The sequence below is a fragment of the Equus przewalskii genome, chromosome 4 (assembly GCF_037783145.1).
Source record: "Equus przewalskii isolate Varuska chromosome 4, EquPr2, whole genome shotgun sequence".
Lineage (NCBI taxonomy): Eukaryota > Metazoa > Chordata > Mammalia > Perissodactyla > Equidae > Equus > Equus przewalskii.
In genome coordinates, this window is record NC_091834.1 from 34610766 (window position 1) to 34636912 (window position 26147).

General features: G+C 39.7%; 1 protein-coding gene across 5 annotated transcripts in view; it reads left to right on the top strand.

Annotated features, from left to right (window-relative positions):
* The window catches only part of CDK14 (cyclin dependent kinase 14), a 549155-nt gene that overhangs the window by 10123 nt on the left and 512885 nt on the right, over positions 1–26147 (top strand). For all 5 annotated transcript variants that reach the window (XM_070617449.1, XM_070617451.1, XM_070617450.1 and 2 more), the window contains exon 2: positions 219–250. In XM_070617449.1, the coding sequence (XP_070473550.1) occupies positions 219–250 (32 nt within the window). The remainder of the gene's footprint in view (positions 1–218; positions 251–26147) is intronic.

Below are 26147 nucleotides of genomic sequence, written 5' to 3' on the forward strand. Positions count from 1 at the left end.
GAAAGTATTTCACAAAGATGCATGCTGTGCAACTCTCTCTCTCATTTGCAGTTTTGGTATTTGTATCATAACATTGTTATTCAGGATAGGGTACAATTTTACTTTCTCAAAGGAAAACACCATACTGCTTTTTTTTTTTTCTGTTTTCTAGAACTTAGATACTTGGTCTCTTTGAGATGTTTCACAATAACTGTTTCCTTTCCCTTTTTATTTTATAGCTTTGAAGAAAGATGACACCACCTTTGATGAGGTAGGTTAAATTTCTTTATCTAATGTTAGATGTATTTAATTACTGCCAGGTAAAGTCAATAGGTGCCAACTTCACGCTTAGACACAGAAAAAAATGCCTTGAAAAAGACAAGAGATGACATCTCTTTATTTAGTTACAATATATTATCTTCCAATTTTAAATAATCCTTCAAATGAATTTTGGCAGCAATCAACAGAAATATGTCTTTTTAAATTAATAGAGAAAAGGTACCCGCAGACCTTTGTGTTTTGCCTTCTTGATGGTGTTAGTGCCAGTGAAACCCAGTGTGGTGTGTGCCTGGGGCAAGTCTGGAGCTGTTGGTGAGCTGGGCAGCACGGCTCTCTTGAGCCATCCTCTGAATCAGGGTGTGATGTGACATTGACGCCACATATTGTTTGTCAGACTCCCAAAGGAGGAGCTGATTTTTCCTGTGCTAGTTTTCCTATTCTTTGTATATCAGATCTGTCTTTATTTACTTGCTGCAAAGTAGCAAAAAAGCCTGTTCAAATAAGGCAGAGGGTTCATATGTAATTAATAGCATTCTGAATGTGATTTTTTTCAATTGTACTCTTTCCTGAGACTTTTGTAGTATCAGTGGGAATCACCAGAGAAATAATGTTTACAAAATGCTCTCAAGAGTGCTGTAGAGTGAAGTGTTTCATTGTCGCCATCCAAAGCCACAGTAATTGATCTGTGTTGTAAATTGGGCCACGTGTCTATATATATATTGCATGTTTGTATATGAACACGGATGTGTCTACACAATGTGCTTATCCTGCAGCCTAATGAAAGCACAGGTTAGTTTGATTGTGATTGATTTCACAGTTGCAGATTCCATGAACTATGCTACCTGTCCTCCCTTGGCTGTAGTGCTTCAGAGAGGAAAGGACATTTGTGCTCATGGAAAGTCCCCTTGGCCGTGTGGCTGTGGTGCAGGGCAGGACCACTCAGGGAGAACCTGCTCCAGACTGGCATTTCTGGATGGGGCCAGTGACATTTGGCTCTCACGGTCTGCTGCTTCACTGCTGCACCTGTTCTTTCTTTCCCTGGGTCCAGCTCTATAAAGCCATGTGTCCTGGACTCCAGAGCAACTTCCCCGCCAGCATTCCTGAAACATCCTGTAAAACTTAGTTACTCTAGACCTGAAGCAATAGAGGAATCTTTTCTTCCCCATCTGTAGTAGGTAATGATGATGTTTTCCTCTAGACCTGTATTTCTGGAATTTCTGCAGTGTTACTGAAATGTGTTTAGGAGAATATTTTCTTTCTTCCCAGAAGAAATCAATGTGAGCATATTGGACACCTTTTCTCACTTTATAAAGAACAGTCTCCCCTCTAATTATAGTGGTAATTTAAGCTTACATAAAAAATAAGAAAAGGAAAAGGAGAAAGAAAAATCTCCCAAATCCTATTATTCAGCTATGACCACTGTTGAATGCTCTTCTTGCTTCTTTCCCCATGTTAAAAAAAGCAACAAAAAGAAAACATAGCTCCTATATTGTATCCTGCTCTTTTCTTTTAACCTGTAGCATATTTCCCCATGTTTTTAGGGATGACTCCTAATCATCACTAGGAATTTAAAAAACCTCTTGTCTTGTTTAAACACCATTGTTAATGACTATATGTTATTCTGTCATGTGGTTGTGGCATTAGCTTTAAAAAAAATCTGACATTGGAGCCTAGATGAAAGTCAAGGATGTATATCTCAAACCTGTAACTCCCTGCCCTCCCTTACTGTGAAACCTCAGCACAAGGGTCTGGATTTTGTAATTTGGGACAAAATTATCCTTAGCTTTTACAAAGTCGTCTTGGTTAAATACCTCAAATCAGTGAGTCACAGAATGCTATACCTGGAAGAGACATTGGAAAATCATGTGGCCCACTTCGTCATTTCACAGGTGAAGAAACTGGGGTCCAGAAGGGCCAGGTAATTTTCAGTCAATCAGGGGAAGAGCCAGGGCCAGGAGCCTGGGAGACAGTATTAGAAAAGGCATGCTTGAGTATAAACACTGGCTCAAGTACCCTTTGAGGGCAGTTGACTTCCTTTCCCCATGCCTGTTATAAAATGGAGATGTACTAGCATCTCCTTCCTCCAGTGGTTGTGAGGATTAAATAAGCTACCTGTATTCCAGAGCAGTGACTGGCACATACTAAATGTCTTATCATTGGGATTAACATCATCCTTGTCCTCCTCCTCATCGTTGATACTGATCATGACATCCACCTGTAGTTGAAGGGCTGAAAGGGGGATGGAAAGAGTCAGTGTGAAATTAAGTATTAGCCCTATGAGGAGAATTTCAGATATTCCTCTAAAATTCCATATAAGGTTTCATGTGATGATTTGCATATAAAAACTGTGAAAATATTGTCTAAAACCCACCACTTTTTAGATTCCTTGAGGGAATGATTGCATTCAGCTTTGTAATCGCTCGGGTGTCTTGCACATGTTTAAAATTTGATAAATATCTATTGAATATTAGTAAATATCTGTTGCAAATGAGGAGAGAGAGTGTTGATCCGAGGGTCAGCCAATGTGGATTCTCACTTGCCACTTCCTAGCTGTTTGGGCAGGTCATTTAATTTACCAGGGCTCAATTTTCTCATTTGTAGAACCAATCAGTTAGACCATGATCTTCAAGTTGCTTTCTATCGGTAAATGTAGGATGGAATCCTACATAACAATCAACATAAAATTATAATTTTACCAAGATCAGAAAAGAGCATCACACTTGTTATTATGTAAACAGGAAGTCACTGAGTTCTTCTGTGATCATCTTCAGATTATAGTGGTATAAGTTTTCTTGAACTCATTTCATGGTCTTCCACTTTTCTTCTTGGTGGGGGACTCTGCTGTCCATTGGAATTCAATTAACATTTGAGTCTTGAACCTAGGGGCTGGGTCAGCTTCTTAGATAGGCATCGAGGTGTGGCAACTCTCTCCTTACTCAGTAGGGGCTGGGTCAGCTTCTTAGACATGCATTGAGGTGTGGCAGCTCTCTCCTTACTCAGTAAGTGTGAGCTGGAGGGCTCCTTATCTCCTTCAAGGAGTGGCTTCTCCAGAGTGCCTGGAGCTGGAGTTTAGCTGCTGCTCCCTGATTCATGGGGAGGATTTCTCTAGGGTGTGTGTAAATGTTTGACCTTGAACAGAGGAGAAAAACAAATAGGGACCTATTTGGAAGATTTATTTACTTGTTCTTAAATAGGCTGAAATACCTGACTGCTAATTTTCATAACCAGCCTGGAATTATATTCAGGAACTGTGTGCTGATGCTTGCTGTAGAGAGAGGATGAGGCACTTCGGAAGGGGCTTCAGATATTTACAGTGTGAGGCAATTTTTTTGGAATGGGGAATTTTGTTGAAGCTCATCATGTTCGGAGAGAGGACATTCTAAGGATGATCATTTTGCCCTCCCTTCTTGCCTGTCTGGGCCCTGGTTAGAATAGGAAGCGTTTTATGTTCTGTGGGTTAATCTACACATTTAATGTGGATAGACTAGTTATTTATAAGGATATCCCAGATAAAATTTTATTGGTTTTATTTTGTTGTTTTGTTTTTTTCCCCACAGAACTTCTTGATCTTTGGAGTCTCAGGGTTTGGCACAGTACATGGTCAAAATGAAGGGGCTAAATACATGATTGGTGGAGAAACAAACAGTTAAGCCAGAATGAAAGACGAAAGAAGATTGCTATTTTGTGCATAGTTTTAAGTGGATACATTGTTTTTGGTGACATTGTGATGAGAGCCTCTAGTAACTGTGAACTTCTTATCTGTGATACTATTACAGAACTTTCCGAATTTTTTTCTCACCTTTTTGTCCCCAATAAATGCCCAGGCCATGTCTGCTGAGTGGCCCCATTTTTCCTGGGGCAGTGAACAATAGCTACACTATGTCTTCAGGTGAAGTTTTGAATTTTATTTTTTAATTTAATGATTTGTTTTAAGATAATAATGATACCTAAAATACAAAAGGTCAGATAATACACTCCATCTCCCCCAATGTAAAATTACCATGCAGAAAACCTTTTGAACTTTGGAAGCTCCAATTAAGTGTAAATATATGTGTATAGGAAGAGTTGGAAATGGCTAAAGCCGTAGCAATTCATGGATTGTTCTTGTGCATAAATCACAAGTTGTGTAGTTTTAGTTCTGCTTCGTGAATCTGTTATTTTAGCTCAGATGAGTTGCCAGAAGAAAATGTTGACTATGCTTGGCTCTTTGGTGAGAAATGCAAAAATTTTAGCAATTGAAGTAAACCTTTGAAGTGTAAAGAGTTTCATTTATTTAAGATATATAAGCACTTTGAAAAAAATGGGCAATCATTTATGAGTTTTGTAATTATTCTCTGCTCTGGTCAGTTATTTCATGTTTGTGAGGTAGAAGGGGCTACCAACACTTATTTTGTCATTTTCCCTCTATTTTTTGTACCCTAGGAAAATGTGTACAAAGCATTACATATGATCTGTAGCTGCTTCAAGTACATTTTTAGAGGTTAACTTGCTTCCTATCTGCTTAATATAATCATTTTGTAAGATAGACGGGCAGAGTACATTGATCTCAGCTTCTAGCCCACGTCCTCTTTCTTATCTTGTATATGATGTAACTGTAATACCCGAGATGATAAATGTAGCAGTGATTTTCATGAGAACCAGAGTCTGGGACTAGGTACAAATATGATTTGGGGATATTCCTGATCATTGTTTTCCATACATTGAGGATGGGTCTTTTCTCACTCTATCGTCGTCGTCGTCGTCGTCGTCGGATGGGTCTTTTCTCACTCTATCGTCGTCGTCATTGTCGTCGTCGTCATCATCATCATCATCATCATCGGAGGCTTCAATGTCTGTGTGAATGATGTATACACCGTATACAACAGTCTAGTGTCACATTTCCTTGACTTCCTCATCTAAAACATTGAATCCCAGTACCAGTCTTAGCTCTTTCGTTCCTGCTGCACTCCCTCTCTCTCTTCTTTGCTGGCTTCCAGTTTCGAGATGACCCCTACTCCACCTGCGCTTGCCTGTTCTTCCACCTGCAACCCATCCCCCTCCTTTGTTTCCTTCTCTGTTCACACAGGGTCCATTGCTCCTTTGCCAGGATCCTCAATGGCCTTACCCCTTTGTACTTTGCTTGTAATCTCCTCTGCCAGCCCTGGCATCTTTTCATCCCTTACGCAGGGGCTGCCAAGAGCTGCTTGAGGAAATCACTCTGTAAATAAATTTATCATCTCCAGCCTTAGCTGGAACCTGAGGCTCCTTTGCACAGTCTTGAACTATGTGGCTGGTTTGTTTCCTGCTGAAACCTTTCCACTCCCTCAAACCTTCTCGCCTCCCTCCTCCACCCCTCCTTCCTTTAGTAAATGACTCCCTCGGTATTGGTTTGCTAGAGTTGCCGTAGAAAAGTACCACAAACTTGGTAGCTTAAACAACAGAAATTTATTGCTTACAGTTCTGGATAGCAGAAGCCTGAGATCAAAGTGTTGACAGGGTTGGTTTCTTCTTAGGGCTGTGAGGGAGGGATATATTCCAGGCCTTTTTCCTTAGCTTGGAGATGGCCATCTTCTCCCTATGTGTCTTCACATGGTCTTCCCTCAAGAGTGTCTGTGTATCCAAATTTTCCCTTTTATAAGGGCAGCAAGCATATTGAATTAGGGGCTCACCCTGCTCCAGGATGACCTCATCTTAATTTAATTAACTATATCCACAATGACCCTATTTCCAAAAAAAGATCACATTTGGAGGTACTGAGAGTTTAGACTTCAACATAGGAATTTGTGGTGGATACAATTCAACTCATAACACTCTTCAACTTCTTAGAACACTTAATGCTGTTAGACGTCAGCCTCTTGCCCACATGTGTACCTTCATTTCCTCCAATCTTCCTTTTTTCTGGTGTCAGAGAAGAATTTATTTTTTCTCCTGTTCTAGGCTAGTTCCTCCTCCTAGCCTCTTGATTCCTTTCCCTCCTCTCCACTCCAGAAGCTGGCATAATTGATTCTTTCCTTTCTTATCTATATTTCCTGTCTCCTCTTTTTACAGGTATTTCACGGTAAGCTCTGAGCATGGTTAAGTCTTCCCCACCTCTTCCATCCTAATGGAAACCCTCCATCCTCTGTGATCATTTCTTCGTGCTCTCCTTGAGTGGTTTGTCTATCCCTTGCTTTTGACTCCATTATTACACTCACATCAGTGTGGCTGACTTAGCTTGCTTTCTTTTTCTTTTGTTTTTTGAGGAAGATTAGCCCTCAGCTAACATCTGCTGCCAATCCTCCTCTTTCTGCTGAGGAAGACTGGCCCTGAGCTAACATTTATGTCCATCTTCCTCTACTTTATATGTGGGACACCTACCACAGCATGGTGTGCCAAGAGGTGCCATGTCTGCACCTGGGATCTGAACCTATGAACCCTGGGCCGCTGAAGCGGAATGTGTGCACTTAACCGCTGTGCTGCTGGGCTGGTCCCTGACTCAGCTTTCCATTCTGAATTCCACTCTCAGATATCCAGCTGCCCATTAGATGTTTCTGCCTTGGCATCTCATAGTCACCTCGATCTCAGCACGTACAAAAGGTTACTAACTTCTATATTCCCCAAACCTGCCCCTTTTCTCTTTCCTATCTCAGTGATTGGCTTTAATAGCCGCATGATTTTTCCCAGGCAAAAACCTGACACCATCCTAAACTTTTCCTCGAAGCCCCACATCCAGGCATTGGCTTGGTTCTTATTCCCTCCTGTGATCTCGGTTCTCCCTGCTGAGGCGCACATTCTGCCTCATCCTTTCTTGCCTGGACCTGCAGTAGTCTTTTAACTGGCTTCCCTGCCTACATCATGCCTCCTACTCCAATAGAATGACAGATCTGAAGTGCAAATCATGCTAGTCTCCTGCTTAATACTTTAAAAGCTACCTGTCAGCTGCAGGTTCAAGTGCGAACTCCTAGCTTGGCTTTCAAGGCCTTTCATGATCCATCTCTTGCCTAATCTTTCCACTGCTATCAAACAGTCATCTCTTGTTTTAATGCCTTCATTATCATTCCAGCTGCCACCACCTCAGTTCAGGACTTTATCACTTTAACCTATTTTATCCCAACAACCTCTTAATTGGTCTTAGTGTTCCATCTCTCACTCCTCCACTCCACCCTTCCCAAAACATCTTTCTTGTTGTACTTCCCTCTTCAAAGATTTGTGCATCAAATGTTTATTGATGTCTGTTTTATGTCAGGCTCTGGATATACTCTGAACCTGACTCTCAGTCTAGTCAGTCTTACAGAATTTAATCGCACTGGCATTTACAGGTTGACCAGCTCTTATCATCTTGCAGTGCTGGGCCTGGGCACATATTCAACTTCACTCTCTCTTTACAGTAAGGTTTTATATTCCTTTATATCCTATTTTATTTTCACCATGGTCATGTCTGCCATCCCTGGATGCTATGAACCTATCCCGTGCAAGAAGCCTAGAAGTTTACAGACTGTTTTCTGATTATGCCAGTAATATGTAAGTCATATATCAAATTCAACAAGTTGGATGGCTGAAAAAGAACCTCACTTCCTCAATTCTCATGTTGGAAATTTACTTGAAATTTTTGGATGCTTAAAACTTTCTGTACTTCAGTTTTTCCTTTCTATAAAAGTTTGATCACATTTACTATCTCCCTAATTATGGTAGATGTAATTACCATAATTATGTGTAGTCCCAGACAGTGGCTAGAATGTCTGGCTAGTGCTGTAAAGATTCAGAGAGGACATACATGTCACAAAACTCAAAATGAGTGACATTTGGGAGAATTAGTCACTTTCATATTCTTAATTCCCAAAAGACAGAATGTTACAGAAGTTGACAGCATGGGTAGTGTCCTGTTTGTCTTCATGAGTACTGCTCGGCTGGCGGCAGGCCCTCAGCCTGTAGGAAGTCTCTCCTGTGAGGGCGGGTGGTATTACCTTCCTGGCAGGTCTTTGATTTGCTTGTTTGAATTCATTCGCAGAAAGCTGGCCTTTGGCATAGGAAGTCTCTTTATACAGCCTAAGTACTTATGATTTTCTTCAACAAGTGCAAGATGGGCCCAGATACAGGAGTACATTATATCCATTTTCTTTCGGACTGAAATATGAGCCACTGATTTATGATCTCTAAATCTTTAAATCTCTTGGTTGTGTTTGAGATGGCCTCTTATTCTAGAAGACATAATGGTCATTGAAATCAGCTAAGCCAGGGGGTCAGGGTTTCTGAGGACTGGAATCATGGTCTACACTTGATCTGGAGTGTGCTGACCTTTAGGTCATTGTGACAGACATAGCTTTCTAAGTGATCCTTCTCTGAGGAATACATTTTTTCATGTGTGAGGAAGATTGGTCCCAAGCTAACATCTGTGGCAATCTTCCTCTATTTTGTATGTGGGACACCTCCACAGCATAGCTTGATGAGTGGTGCATAGGTCTGAGCCTGAGATCCGAACCTGCGAACCTGGGTGCTGAAGTGGGGTGCCCGAATCCAACCACTACACCACTTGGCAGGCCCCTCTGAGGGATACATTTATGAAATATTTACTTTTTTTAGTGAGGAAGATTGGCCCTGAGCTAACATCTGTTGTAAGTCTTCCTCTTTTTACTTGAGGAAGATTGTTGCTGAGCTAACATCTGTGCCAGTCTTCCTCTGTTTTGTGTGTGGGATGCCTCCACAGCGTGGCTTGATAAGTGGTGTATGGGTCCACGTCTGGGATCCAAACTGGCAAACCCTGGGCTGCTGAATCAGAGCACACGAACTTAACCACTACGCCACCAGGCTGGCCCCATGAAATATTTTTTATAGTCCAAAACCCACTTAACTCTTATTCTCTGTGTCATAAAATTTGCAAAAGGCACAATTACAAAAAATTGGAAGCAGAAAATTTCTCTCAATTTTGCAAGCTTGATTTCTTCAGGGTGCATCCATGTCAGGTCCTCGAAGGAGCTCTTTTACCATATAAAGACAATAATTGAAGGAATACTCAATTTTTCCTCCTGAATCTATTTTATTTGCAGTATACAAAGTTGGTTCTTGTTATTCTTTCAATTTATTTAGTTTTTAAATTTTTCTTTTCTTTTTTTCCTTTTTTCTTCCTTCATCTCTGCCTTCCTTCTTTCCTCCCTCCCTCCCTCCTTCCCTTTCTCTCCCCACCCCCTTTCTCATTCTCTCTTTCTTTTCTTTGTTTTAAGCATATAAGCCTGGGAATCTTCTTAATTTTTTTTTTCATGATCTGAAAATACGACAGTACTCTTTACTGTAGTGTGTTACAGTGCAACATTATGTGCTTAATTTTTTTTTTAAATAATGAGATTGATAGTTTTTTGTAAGTCTTTTTAAATAGCTACTCTAAATTCTAAATTCCATGGTGGTATTAAATCTTATATGCATCGATAAGGAATGTATGGAAAAAAATTTTTTAAGGCTTTTATGACCAGTTTAAATAAAGTGAAAAAACCTGTTTCACCATGTAATTGTATACTCAGCCTAAAATGTAACAGGTAGAGTACTTATTTGACTTTTCACTGATATGCTTTTTCTAGCCTGGCAAGTCAGACTTGTAAGTATTGAAAGAAAATTAGAATTGGACAGAGAACCCAGGGAGTCTTGGATTCACCAATTCCATGTGCTTATTTTTGTTTTCTCAATCTATGGATGCTCTCATGTGAGATATCTGCGAAGTGTGATGTCTAGAAAGTATCTTCATATTCATTGTATGGGAATTACCATTCTACTCTAGCTGACCTCAAACACGTTGTTACAACTCTGTGTTTTGATCAGCTGAAATATTGAGATATGCAAGTAATTTCCTTTTAAAAAAATGTGGAGCAGATTGATGCCAGTCTCTTAATTGTGTTTTGATGTATTTTCTTGAGTGGGAAAGAAAGGGCTGAGTTGGAGTTAGAGTACTAGGAATTTGGCATATTCCAGAGTTTGCCCATGGGAATGTGCCAAGTATGAAATTATCACCCATGACGTATGTCTTGGAAACAAACTGAAATATGTTCCTCTAGTCTGTTTCTTACCTTAAGCCTGGGCTGTGGCTATAACTTAGTTACCTCCAGAGTATTACTTGTTCTATAGTAAGAGATTTTCAGAGAAGGGGATTGTACTAGCTCTATAAAACTGTGATGGGCATGGAGGGTGAGAGCTTTCTAAATGCTCCTTGAAGATTTTGATGCAAGATTCTTCACTTCCCCCTACTAGAAATCGCACACCTTAAGAATACTCCTGCTGCAGTTTGCCAGGGTTGTTTTTTGAGTGTGTCATATCCCAGAAGTGTGTTTGGGTGATAAAAATGGTTGAAAGCCACTCTTGTGAAATATATACTGCTGAACTATTAGAAAGGAGTTGAAGATGTGTATTGTTAGTCATATGGAGTCTGAATTTTTTGAACAGCTCTTGATTTCAGATCAGGCATCCTAATTTTTGGTTCAGAAAATATAGTCCTAGTTCTAGAATTGTATACTTTTCTTTTGAGGAAGATTAACCCTGAGCTAACTACTGCCAGTCCTCCTCTTTTTGTTGAGGAAGCCTGGCCCTGAGCTAACATCCGTGTCCATCTTTCTCTACTTTATATGTGGGACGCCTACCACAGCATGGTGTGCCAAATGGTGCCACGTCCACACCCAGGATCTGAAGCGGTGAACCCAGGGCTGCCGAGAAGCAGAACGTGCAAACTTAACCTCTGCGCCACCGGGCTGGCCCCTGTATATTTCTTAATATCACATTAATTTTCCAGATATTTTAGCCAAAAGATAAACTAATACAGTGATAAAGAAATTTTTAACAGAGAAGGGGCTAAGTAGACATTACTCTAAAACAGGTAAAAGTGAATAAGGATAACTTAGGGTTATTTTTTCAGTTTTAATGAAAATTTTATTAACTTGAAAATTATAGATAAAGAAGAGATAAGATTGATGAGATAAAATTGTATGTTGGTAAGTCATTCAAGGCATGAATTACAACTTTTGTGTGATAGGTGCTCATTTATTTTAAATCTTCTTCAGCTGTATGGCTCTCGTTAGATTGCTTCAAGTGAATGTGATGGAGAATGTTCTGCAGTGCTTGATTCTCTTCTTTTAAAAGGCAGACTATTTAATTTTATAAATGAGCTTCCTTGGGTCATTAGATATTGGGGTTCAGGTGTGCAAAAGGCTTGGCAGCATATGGCCTGTCCCCAGATGCCCTAATTGAGCTCAGAACTTTCCCCAGGAGGTTTGCATTACTCTATCTAAATGACGTGTTACATGTGCAACAAAAGGTGCTTTAGTCATAAAAAGAAAAAATAAATGTGGACTTTGCAAGATACACTGGTCTGCTTTTATATTAATTTCTCTACAGTTATTAGAAGATAAAGATCTTAAAGCCCATAGCAATGACATTAATTGGATGAGCACAATTTGGGGTGATTCACTTTTAGTACCAACAGCATCCCTTTATTTCTCTTATTCTATTGTTTTATATGTACGCTTCCTTCCATCTGAATATATATTTTCAGGTAACATAGGTTCCTTGAACTCACCCTGGACTTTTTTTAGGTGTGGAATTTTTTCTAATCGCAATTACATGTTTTTCACTGGCTAATTTTAATATTTGGCATTAAGAAAAGAAATTATGCTCATTGCAGAAAATTGATAAAATATTAAAAAGCAGAAAATCAAAATTATAATGTGAAGTGAAAACAGCTATTGTATATAGAGTATGATCTCAACTTTGTAAAACATACATGTCCTCAGCGTGGGGGAACATCTGAAAAAAGGAAATGCAACAAAAGATTAATATGGAAATTGAGGTTCCATGAAGTTGTGACTGCTCAAAGCCCCTCAACTAGAAAGCACTTTAATCCGTGACTGCGACCTGGTCTCTCTGACTCCAGTGTGTGCGTAGCATTTCACTGGGCTGCTCTCCAGGAGAAGGGAGAACGCCGCTCAGGCACCGTGGGTGTGGTGTGCAGTGTGTAGATGGAGAAGGGACTGAAAGTGCTAACAAAGATGCAACTGATGTTTGGTAGTAATTCTGATAGATGGTCGGTTTTCCTAATAAGGCATAATAAATAAGGCAAGGCAAGAGTAAGTGGACCTGAAAGATTCCTGCAGCAGATCTGCGTCATTTTCAAGCCAAGTTACACCTGTCTTACAGAGAGGAAAGAGGTCCAGGGAGATTAAATAAGTTGCTGAAGAGAACATGCTGGGTTACTGTGAGATCAGGAAGGTCTCTCCTAAATGACTGTTTACATTTTAGATTTCAATTTCAAGGCTATGTTAAAACTGTGCTTGTATGGCTGTTTTTATCTGGATTTGGGTGAAATTGTTTGAAATATAAGCTTGATCCTTCTAGTAGTAATAGTTTAATACAAATTTCCAGCTAGATGTTAGAGCTGTGCAGACAGTGAAGGTCGTGGAAGGTTAACTGTTGGATGAGGTACCATGGAACACCAGCCTGCCTGAAGATGGGTTTGAGCTGGGAGGCATTGGGAGGGCAAAGCTGGCATGTGTTTTAACTGGCATGTTCAGAAGACACTGTCAGAGGATCTTTCAATGAGTGTAAATTGCCTTCCTTGAACAGGCAAATAGCTAATATTGAACAGAAAATGTCAGATAATAAATTCATTTTTTCTTCAGATCCTGACTATATTATACATACACTTGAATTATTAGCTTGTGCATGTGAAGTGACTGTAGCTTCATTTTTACTTCGCATTGTGACAACAGCTCAATCCTGTCTGTAGCAAGTGGTCCAGCCTCCAGCCATTCTGCTTCCTTTGCTGAGCCCTTTCAGCCTAGGCAGTGGGTTCAGTCAGTTTATGACTTTTTGGCTGCTTGTGGTGTCCTTCTGCTATGACAGACCTAATTCTTTCCTGGTGCATGACTGGTGCAGGCAAGGGGAGAAGAAGAACAAAGTAGCAGGCAAGAGATGCTGATGTTTATAATGGTTGGCCCCTGTTCAGCCGTTAGCCGACTTATAACTTGTAAAAACAGACTTGCACTTGCTCATGCTCCCCACTCCGTTTCATGGACTAGTCCTGACATGTGTACCGTTTGATTGACTTTGTCTTCTGTTTTACCACTAGCTGAGTTGGGAAGATTTGAGGACCCAAATATAAAGAGTGATTTTAGATTCTTTTTCTGGTACCAGTTGGGCTCAGAAGTAGGAGAATTTGTGGTTCCTTAGTGATTTTTCTTTTTCTTTTTGATGAGAAGGAGCAGGGAAGTGAAAATCTCAAGAGAGCAGAATCAGTTTTCCAGTCACCAAGCTCGTTAAGTTAATATTTACTTTTAAAATGAATGTATTTGCCAGCTCTTCCTGCTGTTTGTTTGGGGGCATTTAACTTACACGTGGGAGCCTCTAACTGGGTTCTACTTCCATTTGAGCATTTTACCCCTGAGGCCAATGACTAGTACGATGTGCTGATCTTGGTTGTAACACCTATTTTTTTTTTTTTTAATTCAAGTTAGATTTATCTTGAGAAAAAGGAAGGGACAGAAATGAAGCTGTCAGTTTTTTCCTATTTCTCTGTGTTAACTCCTCAGTCTTGTTAAACTTATTTCTAATAACTCAGTTGACATTTATTCAGGGGTATAAGAAAACTAGAAATATGATTAAAGTACAGCCTCAAAACTCAAAGGTTACATTTGAAAACTTTTGATATTGTCATTATTATTAATTCTAATACTGTTATAGTTTTACAATATAAAATAATACCTGGTCATTAGTGAAAAGATAAAAAAATCCAGATGATATAGAAAAATTGGAAGTTTAAAAAAATAAGGTTTCATATTTAGTAAAAAGTTTTCTGGGGCCAGCTTGGTGGCCTAGTGGTTAAGTTCGTGTGCTCCACTTCGGTGGCCCAGGGTTCACAGGTTTGGATCCTGGGCATGGACCTAGCACCATTCATCAGGCCACATTGTTGCAGCATCCCACATAAAATAGAGGAGGACGGCACAGATGTTAGCTCAGCGACAATCTTCCTCAACCAAAAAGAGGAATGTTGGCAACAGGTGTTAGCTCAGGGCCAGTCTTCCTCACACACACACACACACAAGTTTTCTTTCAATGCTTTTAAAAGAATATCCTTTTCAATTTACAGTGGTTTTTTTCTTTCTTTCTTTTTTCTATGCAGGAACACGATATGGTATGTCCCAGTATTGTTCAAGTCTTTTTTTTTTTTTTAAATAAAGTTCTTTTCATGAAGTATTGTAATTTTCTTAATCTTTGTGACTTGCTTTTTTCATTTTTCATTAGTTATTTCAAGACGTCTTTTAAAAAAAGAATTGCTAATTAAAAATGAAAATCAATTTTTATTGTTTCTGCTCCTATAGATTCTTATATATTTATTTTGTATTTTGCTATTTTAGTAAACTCTTTTGGTTACAGTATCTTTCAGAGGGTTCCTTTAGGTTTTCTAGATACATAATCATGTCATCTGCAAATGATTTTATTTCTTCCTTTCCTGTATTTGTCAGTTTTTTTTCTCTTGATGCTTGTAACTTTCTAAATGAAAGCTATTTTTTTTTCAGTCTCAGATGAGTATTTTTCCAATACAAAAAATTTTAATGAACAAGACATATTGATTATTTCAACTTCTCTAGATATTTAATAACCAAAGGGTCCTCAGATACCTTTTATAGTAAGTTTTATTGGTGAGTTTTTAAATCATTCTGTATTAGAGAACTGCCAATTATCTTTAATTATTTGAAGGCTGTTTTGAGGAATTTTAAATTAATTTTTTTTTAAAAAATGTATGCCTCTTTATTCATTATCTTCTTGACATTCATTTGCTCTTAAAAGTCTGTATATTAAACATTTCTGTAATGTAAGCCACAAGTGTCCTGCAAGATGTTGCATATTTTTGCCTAGTCAGAAACCTGGAAAATGTTTATGAACTTTTAGTCGGACATTTGCCACTATTTCAGGATCACCCATTTAGGGATAAGTCATGGGAGGTATTGATTCAATTGTTGACGGGCTGGGTAATTTTCTTTTATTTCCAAGGGATGGGCTGGTTGGCGTGGGCTGCCTTTGGTTGTTACTGTGTGTTCTCTGGGCTGTGAAGCCATGCCTCTCCACGCTGAGCTCTCTTTGAAGCAGGGTGATAAATGGAAATCACAGGAACAGGAGCTTTGGGATCTCACTCCTCCTGTCTTCCAGCTGGGTCCCCTCACCCAGACAATCTATGTGTGCCTTCTTTTTCTTTTTTTTGCTGAGGAAGACTGGCCCTGAGCTAACGTCCATGTCCATCTTCTTCTACTTTACATGTAGGATGCCTATCACAGCATGGCTTGCCAAGTGGTGCCATATCCACACCCGGGATCTGAAGTGGCGAACCCCAGGCCGCCAAAGCAGAATGTGCACACTTAACCGCTGCACCACAGGGCGGGCCCAACCTTCTTTTTCTTATCTGGACAGCAAGGATCATAATCTCTACCTGGCAAAGTTACTGTGAAGATTAATCAGATAATATTTGTAAATCCTTTAACAGGTCTTGGCATATAGCAGATACTCTACCTCATAGGGCTTAATTGTGCCATTCACAGCATCCGTCACACTCAGTGACATTTGTGTCCTCCTTCTTGTCCACATGTTAGCCCTCACATCTGTGGGGCATAAGCTGAGGGTCACATAGTGCCTTCCTAGATTTATCATGGGATACCAGTGATCTAATTTTAAGAACTTCCTCCTGTTAAAGATGGGGAAACTGAGGCTGGGAAGTCCAAACTTAGGCTTCCTCCTGCCGCTACTCAATTCTTCCCCCATCACTATGGCCTTGCCATGACCCTGTGCTGACTGGATCTGGCAGAAGGGAACATCCACTCGTGAGTGTGTCAGCTAGGGGGTTTTGGTCAATGGGATTTTATATCCTAGCAGACAGTCTGGAGCTCTGCATCTGTGAGCATTCTTAACCAATGCTTAGTAGGAAACAGCCCTCACACACATCACATCTGTAGTATGCATCTGGTGACAGGAGTTTCCAGAAAGATCTGCAATGATTACCTCAGATAGAGAGGGAGGAAAATCTTCCTGCGTTTTCCTGCTTCTGGGCCGGTGCCTCCACAGAAGCCTCTCCTGATGGTGTCTGCTTGGTTCTCTTTCTTGGTTGCCAGCATTTTTACTGGAACTTATTCATCCTCTTGGCAGGGCTAGGCCCCTTGTCCCTGTTCTCTGTGTCTTGTGTCCGTGTGTTGAGGAGCTGGGGGTTTTCTCCATCAGGATGTTCTCCCCTCATAGGGGAGAACACTTATTATTGAGATTGTGGGACTATCTGTTGTGATGATTTTAAGGATGTGAATATTTTATCTGAGCAGATATTCACATCCTTAAAAGTTTCCCTTATTTCACCTATAGGAGCCTCTGGCTCCTGGGGGCAGAGGGGCCTTTCTCTCTCTTTCTCTCTCATTTGTTCAGCATGTTCTTTGCACCTAGTCTATGCTGAGTAAGTGTTGCTTGAAAGAATAAACGGATGACACTTTTGGGGTCTTTTTGGTGAGTTTATTTCCATAATTCAGTCATGAGATTTCTTTTTCTCTTCATTTTTTTAGAATGCCACAGAAATTCGCCAGTCATTTATTGAAGAGACTGAAAAAACCTTAAATGTTTTTTGTGTACATTATTTAATCTTCCCAATAATGTTGGCATTATTATTTATACTTTTACAGATGAGGAAACTGAGGTTTAGAGTAGGTAAGCAACCGGCCCAGGGTCACAGGGCTGGTGAAGTAGTGGAACTCCAGTGACCTAGAGAGTGACAGTGGCTGCTGGGAGGGACCTGCTAGATTGTTGGCTTTTTAAAAGGAACACTGAAAGTTCCTTGCATTTAAATGATGCCTGAGTTACATTTACTATTGAATTGTATGACTTTTAAGTTGCAAATGAATGCTAAGAGTGTGTTAGGGTAGCCCTTGGCTGTGAGGCTAATTGAGAAACAAAATGGAAGGGCTGAAAACAAATCGATTTTCCTATTCAGAGTAGGTGCTTGACCCACTCCCATCAATCCTGTGGTGTTTGCCTTCAGGATTCTTTCTTATCTGTTTAAAAAGTACAGCCAGATGTGCGTTGTCAGGAATTTTGTACCCATGACTTTTTGCCCCTATTGTTAGCTTGGAAATAATTTAGAATAATCTGTGCACATTTTTTAAAAAAACATATAGTGACTGTCCCTTTGTGTGGTAGTGTTTTTGCTCATCTAGAGCATATGTTTTCTATATTTATCTTTTTTTTTAAGATTTTATTTTTTTCCTTTTTCTCCCCAAAGCCTCCCAGTACATAGTTGTATATTCTTAGTTGTGGGTCCTTCTAGTTGTGGCATATGGGACGCTGCCTCAGTATGGCCTGATGAGCGGTGCCATGTCCGTGCCCAGGATTCAAACCGGCGAAACCGTGGGCCACCGAAGTGGAGTGTGGAACTTAACTACTCGGCCACAGGGCCGGCCCCTGTATTTATCTTGAAACTGTCTTTTAGGGGCTGGCCCTGTGACCGAGTGGTTAAGTTCTCGCGCTCCGCTGCAGGTGGACCAGTGTTTCGTCAGTTCGAATCCTGGGCGCGGACATGGCACTGCTCATCAAACCACGCTGAGGCAGCTTCCCACATACCACAACTAGAAGGACCCACAACGAAGAATGTACAACTATGTGCCGAGGGGCTTTGGGGAGAAAAAGGAAAAAAAATAAAATCTTTAAAAAAAAAAAAAAAAAGAAACTGTCTTTTAGAGAAACTGTACATCTAGTGTGGTGACCTTTCCCAGAAGTCTCTAGCTTATAATGGGGGGAGAAACAAGTTGTGATCCATAAGCACATGTTTTGGAGTTAATTCCATTTGTATCTTTGGTTTTTTCTCCTCATTCCCAAGATGTATAAAAATGAAACATTTGAGACTGCCTATTAGTGTATTGGATTTTTATCTGGGGTTGTCCCTTCTCTAAGTGGGGAGTGAGGATTTTGGGGTGAGAGGGCAGTGAAACTATTAAACTTATTAGTGATTTGGGAGATGTATTGTTCTTATCTGAAATGTCCTAAGCCGAGAATACCCTGACTGTGTTTTTACTGAGAGCTCTTCCTGTCATTCTGGGTAGTTTAAACTGTCTATTTATTTACCTTTGCATAAGGAAATTCCTTCTTTACTGTCCTCTCTTAGATCAAAGTTCCCACCCTGGGACCCTTGCTTAAATAGTATTGTCTGAGGTATGTGTTTTCTTTCTTTCACTCTTTTTTTTTCCTTTAAAAGCTTTCTGAGTTTTTGCCCCATCTGCGCTCTCTGGTTTTCCGTCATTCTGTTTATGACTATTGTGTGATGAATATTCATAGTTGCCATTATTAATGTAGCAGTATGCCATTTGTCAGGTTACTGTCTTCTTTATACTGTAATTATTTTTTAAAAAAATTGTTTCTTTCTTTCCTTTTAAATTTTTGTCATCTTTCTTTGTCTTTAAGTTTTTTCTTTCTAGAGTTTGTAATCATGTGAATTTTTCCTTCCCTAACCAAGGCATATGTGCAGATCTAAAACTGCACAGTGCAGGATCTCAAATGGCTTAAAAGGATTTCTGTTGAGGACTGAAAGAGTGGCTCTGTGCCTTCTGAGGGTATAGTCTGACCACATGAATACCAATAATTAGACATGTTTTATTTGAAGAGAGGGGCAGCTGTTACTGTAGTTGAATCTGAAGATCTTTATCTATTTCACTTGTTTCTTTAAAGGGCTGTTCTCCATTCTGCATTGCTTTGGCAGGGTTGATAGCAGACTTGGATACCCGCATGCTGATATTGTGAAACAAAGAGGGAAAAAATTTTTTCAGGAAAGGATTTTCTGAAAAGGAAAACCCGTAGTGTTCTGAACATTTGATTTTGAGGTATTGGTTTATTTTCTTAAGTTTTTTTTCAGTTTATTAAAAAAAATTAAATAAGCATTGTACATGTCAATTCATTTTTGAGTGATTTTAAGGTAAAATTTCCACCATCTCGCCCTTGATTGGAAGGTCCAGCAATGAAAGCTCCCCCAGAGCGTCCTCAGCCATCCCTTGGAGCCTAGATTAGGACAGGGGTTGTGGTGGTGATTGTGCCATCTTGGAGTTCTGAAGGCTTTTGTTTAAATCAGTGCTTCTTCTCTCTTGCCGTTGTTTAAGAACACAGCTCCTGAACCTTCAAATCCAGGGGTGATTTCACTTGGAGTCTTGAGTTATTGAGCGTGTGGGATTAGAGGGACAGACTGCTCTCCCCCTCTTTGGCCTCATCAGAGATCCTGAAACCCCTTCTCATGCTGGCTGATAGAGTGTCCCTGAGCGTTTCTAGCAGATTTTGTAGGGCTTCAGAGTTTACAAAACAATTTCACATGTTTCAGTGAATTCTTGCGACAACCTGTGAAGCAGTGGATAAATATTTTCATCCCTGTTTCGTAGAGGAGGGAATTGCATTCTGAGAAGGTGGGTGCTGTGCCTCAAGCTGCAGTTTTCTGTTCTCACAGTGGAGCTGGGTCTGCAATCCAGGTTTCCTGCCCTTCTGCCCTCACCTCATTCTTCTGCTTCACCTGAGAAAGTCAGGATTTAAGGGCATTGCATTCAGGATCACATTAGGGGAGGTGTGTGACCTAAAAACCCTAGGAATGTGGATTTCAAAATGGTAGTTACTTCCACAATATTATAACATTAATGACAAATAATATGAGTCATCCACTAATTTGTCCATTCAGACAAATGCATTTTATTTTCCATATTCTGTGGCAAACTTATAGTCCTGAATACTTAATTTTAGAAAGCTGTGAAGAGCATAAATCCTATTTTGTGTTCTTCAAATGTCTCAAGAGCCAACAACTCAAACTATTATAAGAATATTGGCAGTTTGGCTAAGAAGAAAGAAGGGAGAAGTGGCTAGCAACCCTCCCCTGGAGAGTAAGGAGAAAATAAGATGCTTTTGACAGCATTACGAAATGGGACAAAGGTTTGGTGAAAACAGGAAGCCTATTTTGAGAAGATTTAAGTGTGAGATGTGGATTCAAGTCTGTGCTCCACCATTGAGGAACTTTGTTATGATGAGCAGATAATCTCTTAATCCCCTTGAGCCTCAGTATCCTCATCTGAGAGTGTGGATTCATATGTTGGACAGACATCAGGGTGTTGGAACCGAGCTGCCAGGTGTCATAAACCTGTCGTCTTCTCCAGGCTCCAGCACTTCTTGGCTGTGTGATACTTGACCTCTTCATTTGACCTCTCCATGCATCTCGGACAGGGGGTTAATAACAGTACCTGCCTCGTGGGGTTCTTAGGATCACATGAGTTTTAGTACATGTAAACCCCTCAGAATAGTGAATGGCTCACAGTACATTCCCTACTAAAAGTTAGTTATTTTTAAGTAGAATAAGGTAGGATACCTGGCGCCTGTATTAAGCTCTCAGTATGTTAGTTTCTCTCTGTCTATAGATTTGTTGAGGTTAAGCCTAATGAAAGGAATTTTAAAACCCCTAGAATGTATGTTTTAATATTTGTGTCAGATTTCATTCATGTACTTATTGGCCTCTTATACCTTGGACATTTATTTTTTAAATGTGATATTTTTGTACTATTAATCACTTAAAATATTGTGTTATATCATGTCTAGGAAATTCATTTGTAAGCCTTTTGAAGAGAGAAGGCTTTGTGATAAAAGCCAGCTGCCCAGACATTTCCACCCTCCTCACCCATCCCCCAGCAGACTACAGAAGCTGCGGGTTGGCGGAGATCCAGATTTCCTAAGTGATGGGATTGTTCCCGGGGCCAGGAATGAGAGGAATCTGCCTGGATTGGAGATGGCTTCAGCTACTTTGCTTGCTTCATTTTTGAGGTCCCAGTGCCATTTTCCAATATTGGGGGTGCTCTTTTAATATTGGTATGTGTGGAAGTCTTGCTATTAAAGTGATTTTTGAATCTACTTTTTAATCCCATGGAAGTTTTTCTGTTTTTGTTTGTACTGTGGAAGAAGAACTGAGAGTTCATTTTAATTTATAGTTACATCTCTCCAAATCAATGCGGTCGGCCTCTGGCTGTGCTCTCCACGGGGAGCACCTTTCTTGATCTGACACAAGTATTGAGTTGTGGTTTTACCTTCCTCATTTTACTTAGGGGTGGGAAGGGTTAGTTATTTGAGTGGCTCAGGCCAGGAAATTATTGGCTATTGTCAATGGAATTTGTTTGTCTTTTCCACTCCTCTACATTCCAAGACTCTGAGAGAACTCTTCATCACTGTGGTTGCATGTCAGTTTGTATCAACTCCTCTGCTTGCTCCATTTTTAATAAATACTTGATGTTTCTCTCTTCTTTGGATATAAATTCAGGGGCCCCCATGCAGACGTTTCAGAAAGGGCTCTCTTACCCACCAGTTGTTAAAATAAAAAGATCTTCTGCTGAACACCTCCTGTCCCCTTTTTAATTTGGCTACCCTGTTAATACACATTTTCTGCAGTTAATCTTTAAAATTTAGGGTTAAGCCATCTATGTAATTTTTTTAAACTTAAGATTGATGCATGTATAATTCTAATGAGCTTTTAGACCAGCACTGTCCAATAGAACAGTAATGCACGCCGCATTAAAATTTACTAGATTAACATTTTTCTAGTAGTCACATTAAAAATGTAAAAGAAATAGATGACTTTAACTTTAGCATGTGTTATTTAACCCAATATATCAAAATACTATAATTTGGACATGTAATTAATATAAAATTATTTTTGAGATATTTAGCTTTTTTCTTTTACTAAGTTTTCAAAGTCCGCTTGTATGTTTTATAATTATAGCACATCTCACTTTGGACTAACCACATTTCAGGTGACCACCATATATGGCTAGTGGTTACCTTATTGGTCAGTACAGATCTATACTGTAACTTTTCTTCTGTCTCAAAAAGGCATTGCAGTGAACTGGCAATTATTTCCCCATTGAAGTGGCTTGGAAAATAGACGTGAGTCTGTGCCTCATGTCTTTGCCCGTAATTAACATATATCTAGAGAGATTTCTTTTGTTAGAAAAACCTATTGTGGGATAAAATATCCTAAAACATGAATTAAAATGTAGCATGTGTCAAGTCACCCTAACAATTGGCTGACTTATTGACTGCTAGTGATAAAACTTGCTTTGTCTTTTGGCAAGACTTAGCAGTCAGAAGACTCAGCATTTAGCGCACTCCCTGGATGCGCTCTCTCACATAGAAGCTGTGGAACTGCTTCTGCTCCTGAAGTCTACTGCAAAGGTGTGGATGTTGTTTGTGATTGATACTTCATTGGTTTTTTGCCCCCAATTACTTTCCAAGGTTGTGAGGTTTAAAAGATCAAAGATGATTGATGTTTAGGATACTGGCTCATCTGCTTTATGTTTCAATCGTGTCCTGATTTTTTCAGGACCTCTCAATTACCTTCTTTTAAGAAAATAGTTATCAAGTGTTAAAGAACATTACTAAATCTTAAAAGTAGATGGTTGTGGCTGAATTTCAGCCGCTGGAGAGTCAGTATGATCTGTTCTAGGACAGGGGATCTTGTTAAGATGAGATTTTGATGATGCAGGGCTGAGCTGGGGCCTGAGATTTTGCATTTCTCAAAAATTTTCAGGTGGCGCTGCTGCTGTTGGTCCACAGAGCACACCTGGAGGCGCAGTAAGCATCTTGTGCCATGGGGACAAAATGCCAATCTCTGATAAGTTTTTATGAGCCTGCAGCAAAAAGAGGAAAATAAAAACAATGTTGTGAGGTTTTCCACCCAGCTAAAAGTAGTCTCTTGTTTCATCTAGTTTTTAAAATTCAGAAATAATTTCTTTCCTGCCTTCTTGTTACCATGGCAATTGTAAATGGTAGTTATTATTATTTTTTAACTGATCGTTAGCGGCAAAAGTAAAAAGCTGACAACCTTATTTAAGTCTCCAAGTTAATAAAAGAAAATAATTTTACTGGTCCACAAACTCCCAAAGACTGTTGTCATCCTACCAACTAAATTAGCTGTTTATAGTTTTCTTTCATTAGCATTTATAATATTTTGTACTGATATAATTCCATGGGTACTTATTTAATACTGCTTTGTCCACTATGCTCTAAGCTCCGTTTTTTTCACCACTTTGTTCCTAGTGCCTAGCACTCATCCCCAATTAATACTTTTAGGACAGCTTTGTTTAGTGGGTCTCAGTGGGAGTGGTACTGCCCCCTCAGAGGGCATTTTGGAAATTGATGGGTACTAACTTTGGTCGTCCCGAAGAAGGGAGTGTGCTGCTGGCATTTGATGAGCGGAGGACCAGAGGTGCTAGACATTCTACAGTATACAGAACAGACAACCAAGTGAAGGATTATTCTGTGCATTCTGAGAAATCGTTGAGTGTCCCTATTGGAGATGCAGCTGGTGAGAAACCTATCTATAGTTACCTGAGCCAAAAACCTAACTCCATTTAACATAAAGACAAAAATTTTTGTGGCTCAGTTGTAACATATTCTGAAATTTTCAGGAATATAACTGCTGGGTACTTCAGAAGTTGTAATTTGACTTATTGATGACTTTCCAAAAATATGCCCATGATTTTGGCAAATCTCATCTCAAGTAGCAGTGCTCTTTGTGGTATTTGAATTGCACCAGTACACATTTGGGGAAATATGATTATGAAGATATGTGTATGTACACACATACATACACACTTTGCCACTATTTCAAAATATCCAATGAAAAGTGCTGAGTGGCTGGCCCAGTGGCATAGTGGTTAAGTTTGTACACTCTGCTTTGGTGGCTCAGGGTTCTCGGGTTTGGATGCCGGCCACCAACCTATATACTGCTTGTCAAGCCTTGCTGTTTGGCATCCCATATACAAAATAGAGGAAAGTTGGCACAGATGTTAGCTCAGCAACAATCTTTCTCAAGAAAAAAGAAGAGGATTGGCAACAGATGTTAGCTCAGGATTAATCTTCCTCACCAAAAAAAAAAAGGTGTTGAAAATATTCAGGTGAATGGCTTTTATTTCTTTTAAATCCAAATTTACTCTTTAAAAATAGCTGCAAGCATCTTACTACATCATTAACTCATTTAGTGTAGTCATGCCTATTTACATCTTGAAATACATAGACACATAAATTACACACATGAAAGTAAAAATTACTCCCCTTTATTTTGCCTTTATATGACAGTTTTCTCTCTCTCTGTGTCTCCAGTATACACTATCTTTGTGGATTCCAAACATCTACTATCGAAAGGTAGCTCTGGTCTGATAAGGTTGAGATCTCCTGTTCTTACAGAAGCATCATAGAATCAAGGATTCCTGTATTCTGGCCTTGGCCTGTTTCTCCAAGCTGCTCATTTAATGTCTCTGAATTTACTAGATGATCTACATCATACAAGTTATAGTACATGTTTTGTGAATGACTGAACATGTGGTGAAATGCCCGAGCTCAGTTGGTGACTTCTTGCCTGGAGCGCTTCAGAAAGGCGGACTGCCTGCCTGAGACCCGCTATTGTGCTTTCCTTGCATTTTCAGTTTGGGAAGACAGACCATCTTGGAGGAAGGGATTTGCCAAATGCCGAGGTATGAAGGAGTGTGAGGAATGGTGGTAGCAGTGGTGGGGCAGTTTTTTTTTTTTTTTTAGGAAGATTGGCCCTGAGCTAACTACTGTCAATCCTCCTCTTTTTGCTGAGGAAGACTGGCCCTGAGCTAACAACCGTGCCCATCTTCCTCTACTTTGTATGTGGGATGCCTACCACAGCATGGCTTGCCAGGCGGTGCCATGTCCGCACCTGGGATCCGAACCTGTGAAGCCCAGGCTGCCAAAGTGGAACATGTACACTTAACCACTGCGCCACCGGGCTGGCCCTGGTGGGGCAGTTTTAATGAGTTAAAGTACAAGTTTGTCAAGCAAATAAATGTAGAGTGTGTTTTAGCTTCCCAGGAAGAATTTAAGATCCTTAGACCAGTGGCCACTATTGTAAGAATTTTTTGACAGTTCCATGTTTGTCTATTCCAGAGTGATTAACCACAAAATCAGTTAAGACTCATGGACTGGGGAGACTTACATGTCTCGCTCAGCACTTGGCCTGGGTGGGCCACCAGGCTGAAAGGTCAAAGGGGACTGGACGGTATACACCTGGTGCCTGGAAAAGCTCCTGGGACTGAGATGGGGGAAAAAGGCAGCAGGTTCCACAGCAGAAAGGCCCTTCGAGCACAGATAATTCCAGTAGGCTTAAATCTGGCTAGAATGTTGCTCGTTAATTGGAACCAGAAAGATACAGGAGGCTCAAGGACAATTGGCACTGGAAAAAGAGTCACTGAAGGTGAATACATTTAAAGCAAAGATCAACATTTCATGGTTAATATGCATATAAGATTTAATTGGGATTTGGTCTTTTAGAAAATAAACTGATAATCATTAAAATAAAGTTTGTTCTAGTTTTCATTTGTAACTGTGCTAATTCTTAGGACAAAAGGAATGAATTAAGGGTTTTTGGGAATAATAATTTCTGACGGTTATATGGTAACATAGTATGCTATCCTTCCTTTAAGCATAATCATAAAGAGGATCCCCTTTACCTATTTTTGTTTCTCCAAGGGATTTTTAAAAATACGTTTGGTGATCATTTCATTCTGTTTTAAAGTATCTATAAAATTGTTTATTTTTCTCACCTTTAACTGTTAGTTATAATGAGGATCCTGAGATCCTCATTTTCTGTGGTTTTGTATATGATAAGCAGTTTTCCAAAACCGCTTTCATTAATCTCATAAAATATTGTCTGTTTTCCAAGATTTGTAGTTGATTTGTTTGTATTTTCATGCCACTGGCGGGAGGGCAGACAGGAATATTTAGGGTGGAACTGATTTTATGTCATCAGTTCTCTAGAGAATATTTTTGAGTTGAGACAGCCTAAATTTGGGGATATATATTTGGATCACAAATCCCCTTATAACCTTCAGACTCTGTGTATTTTGTGA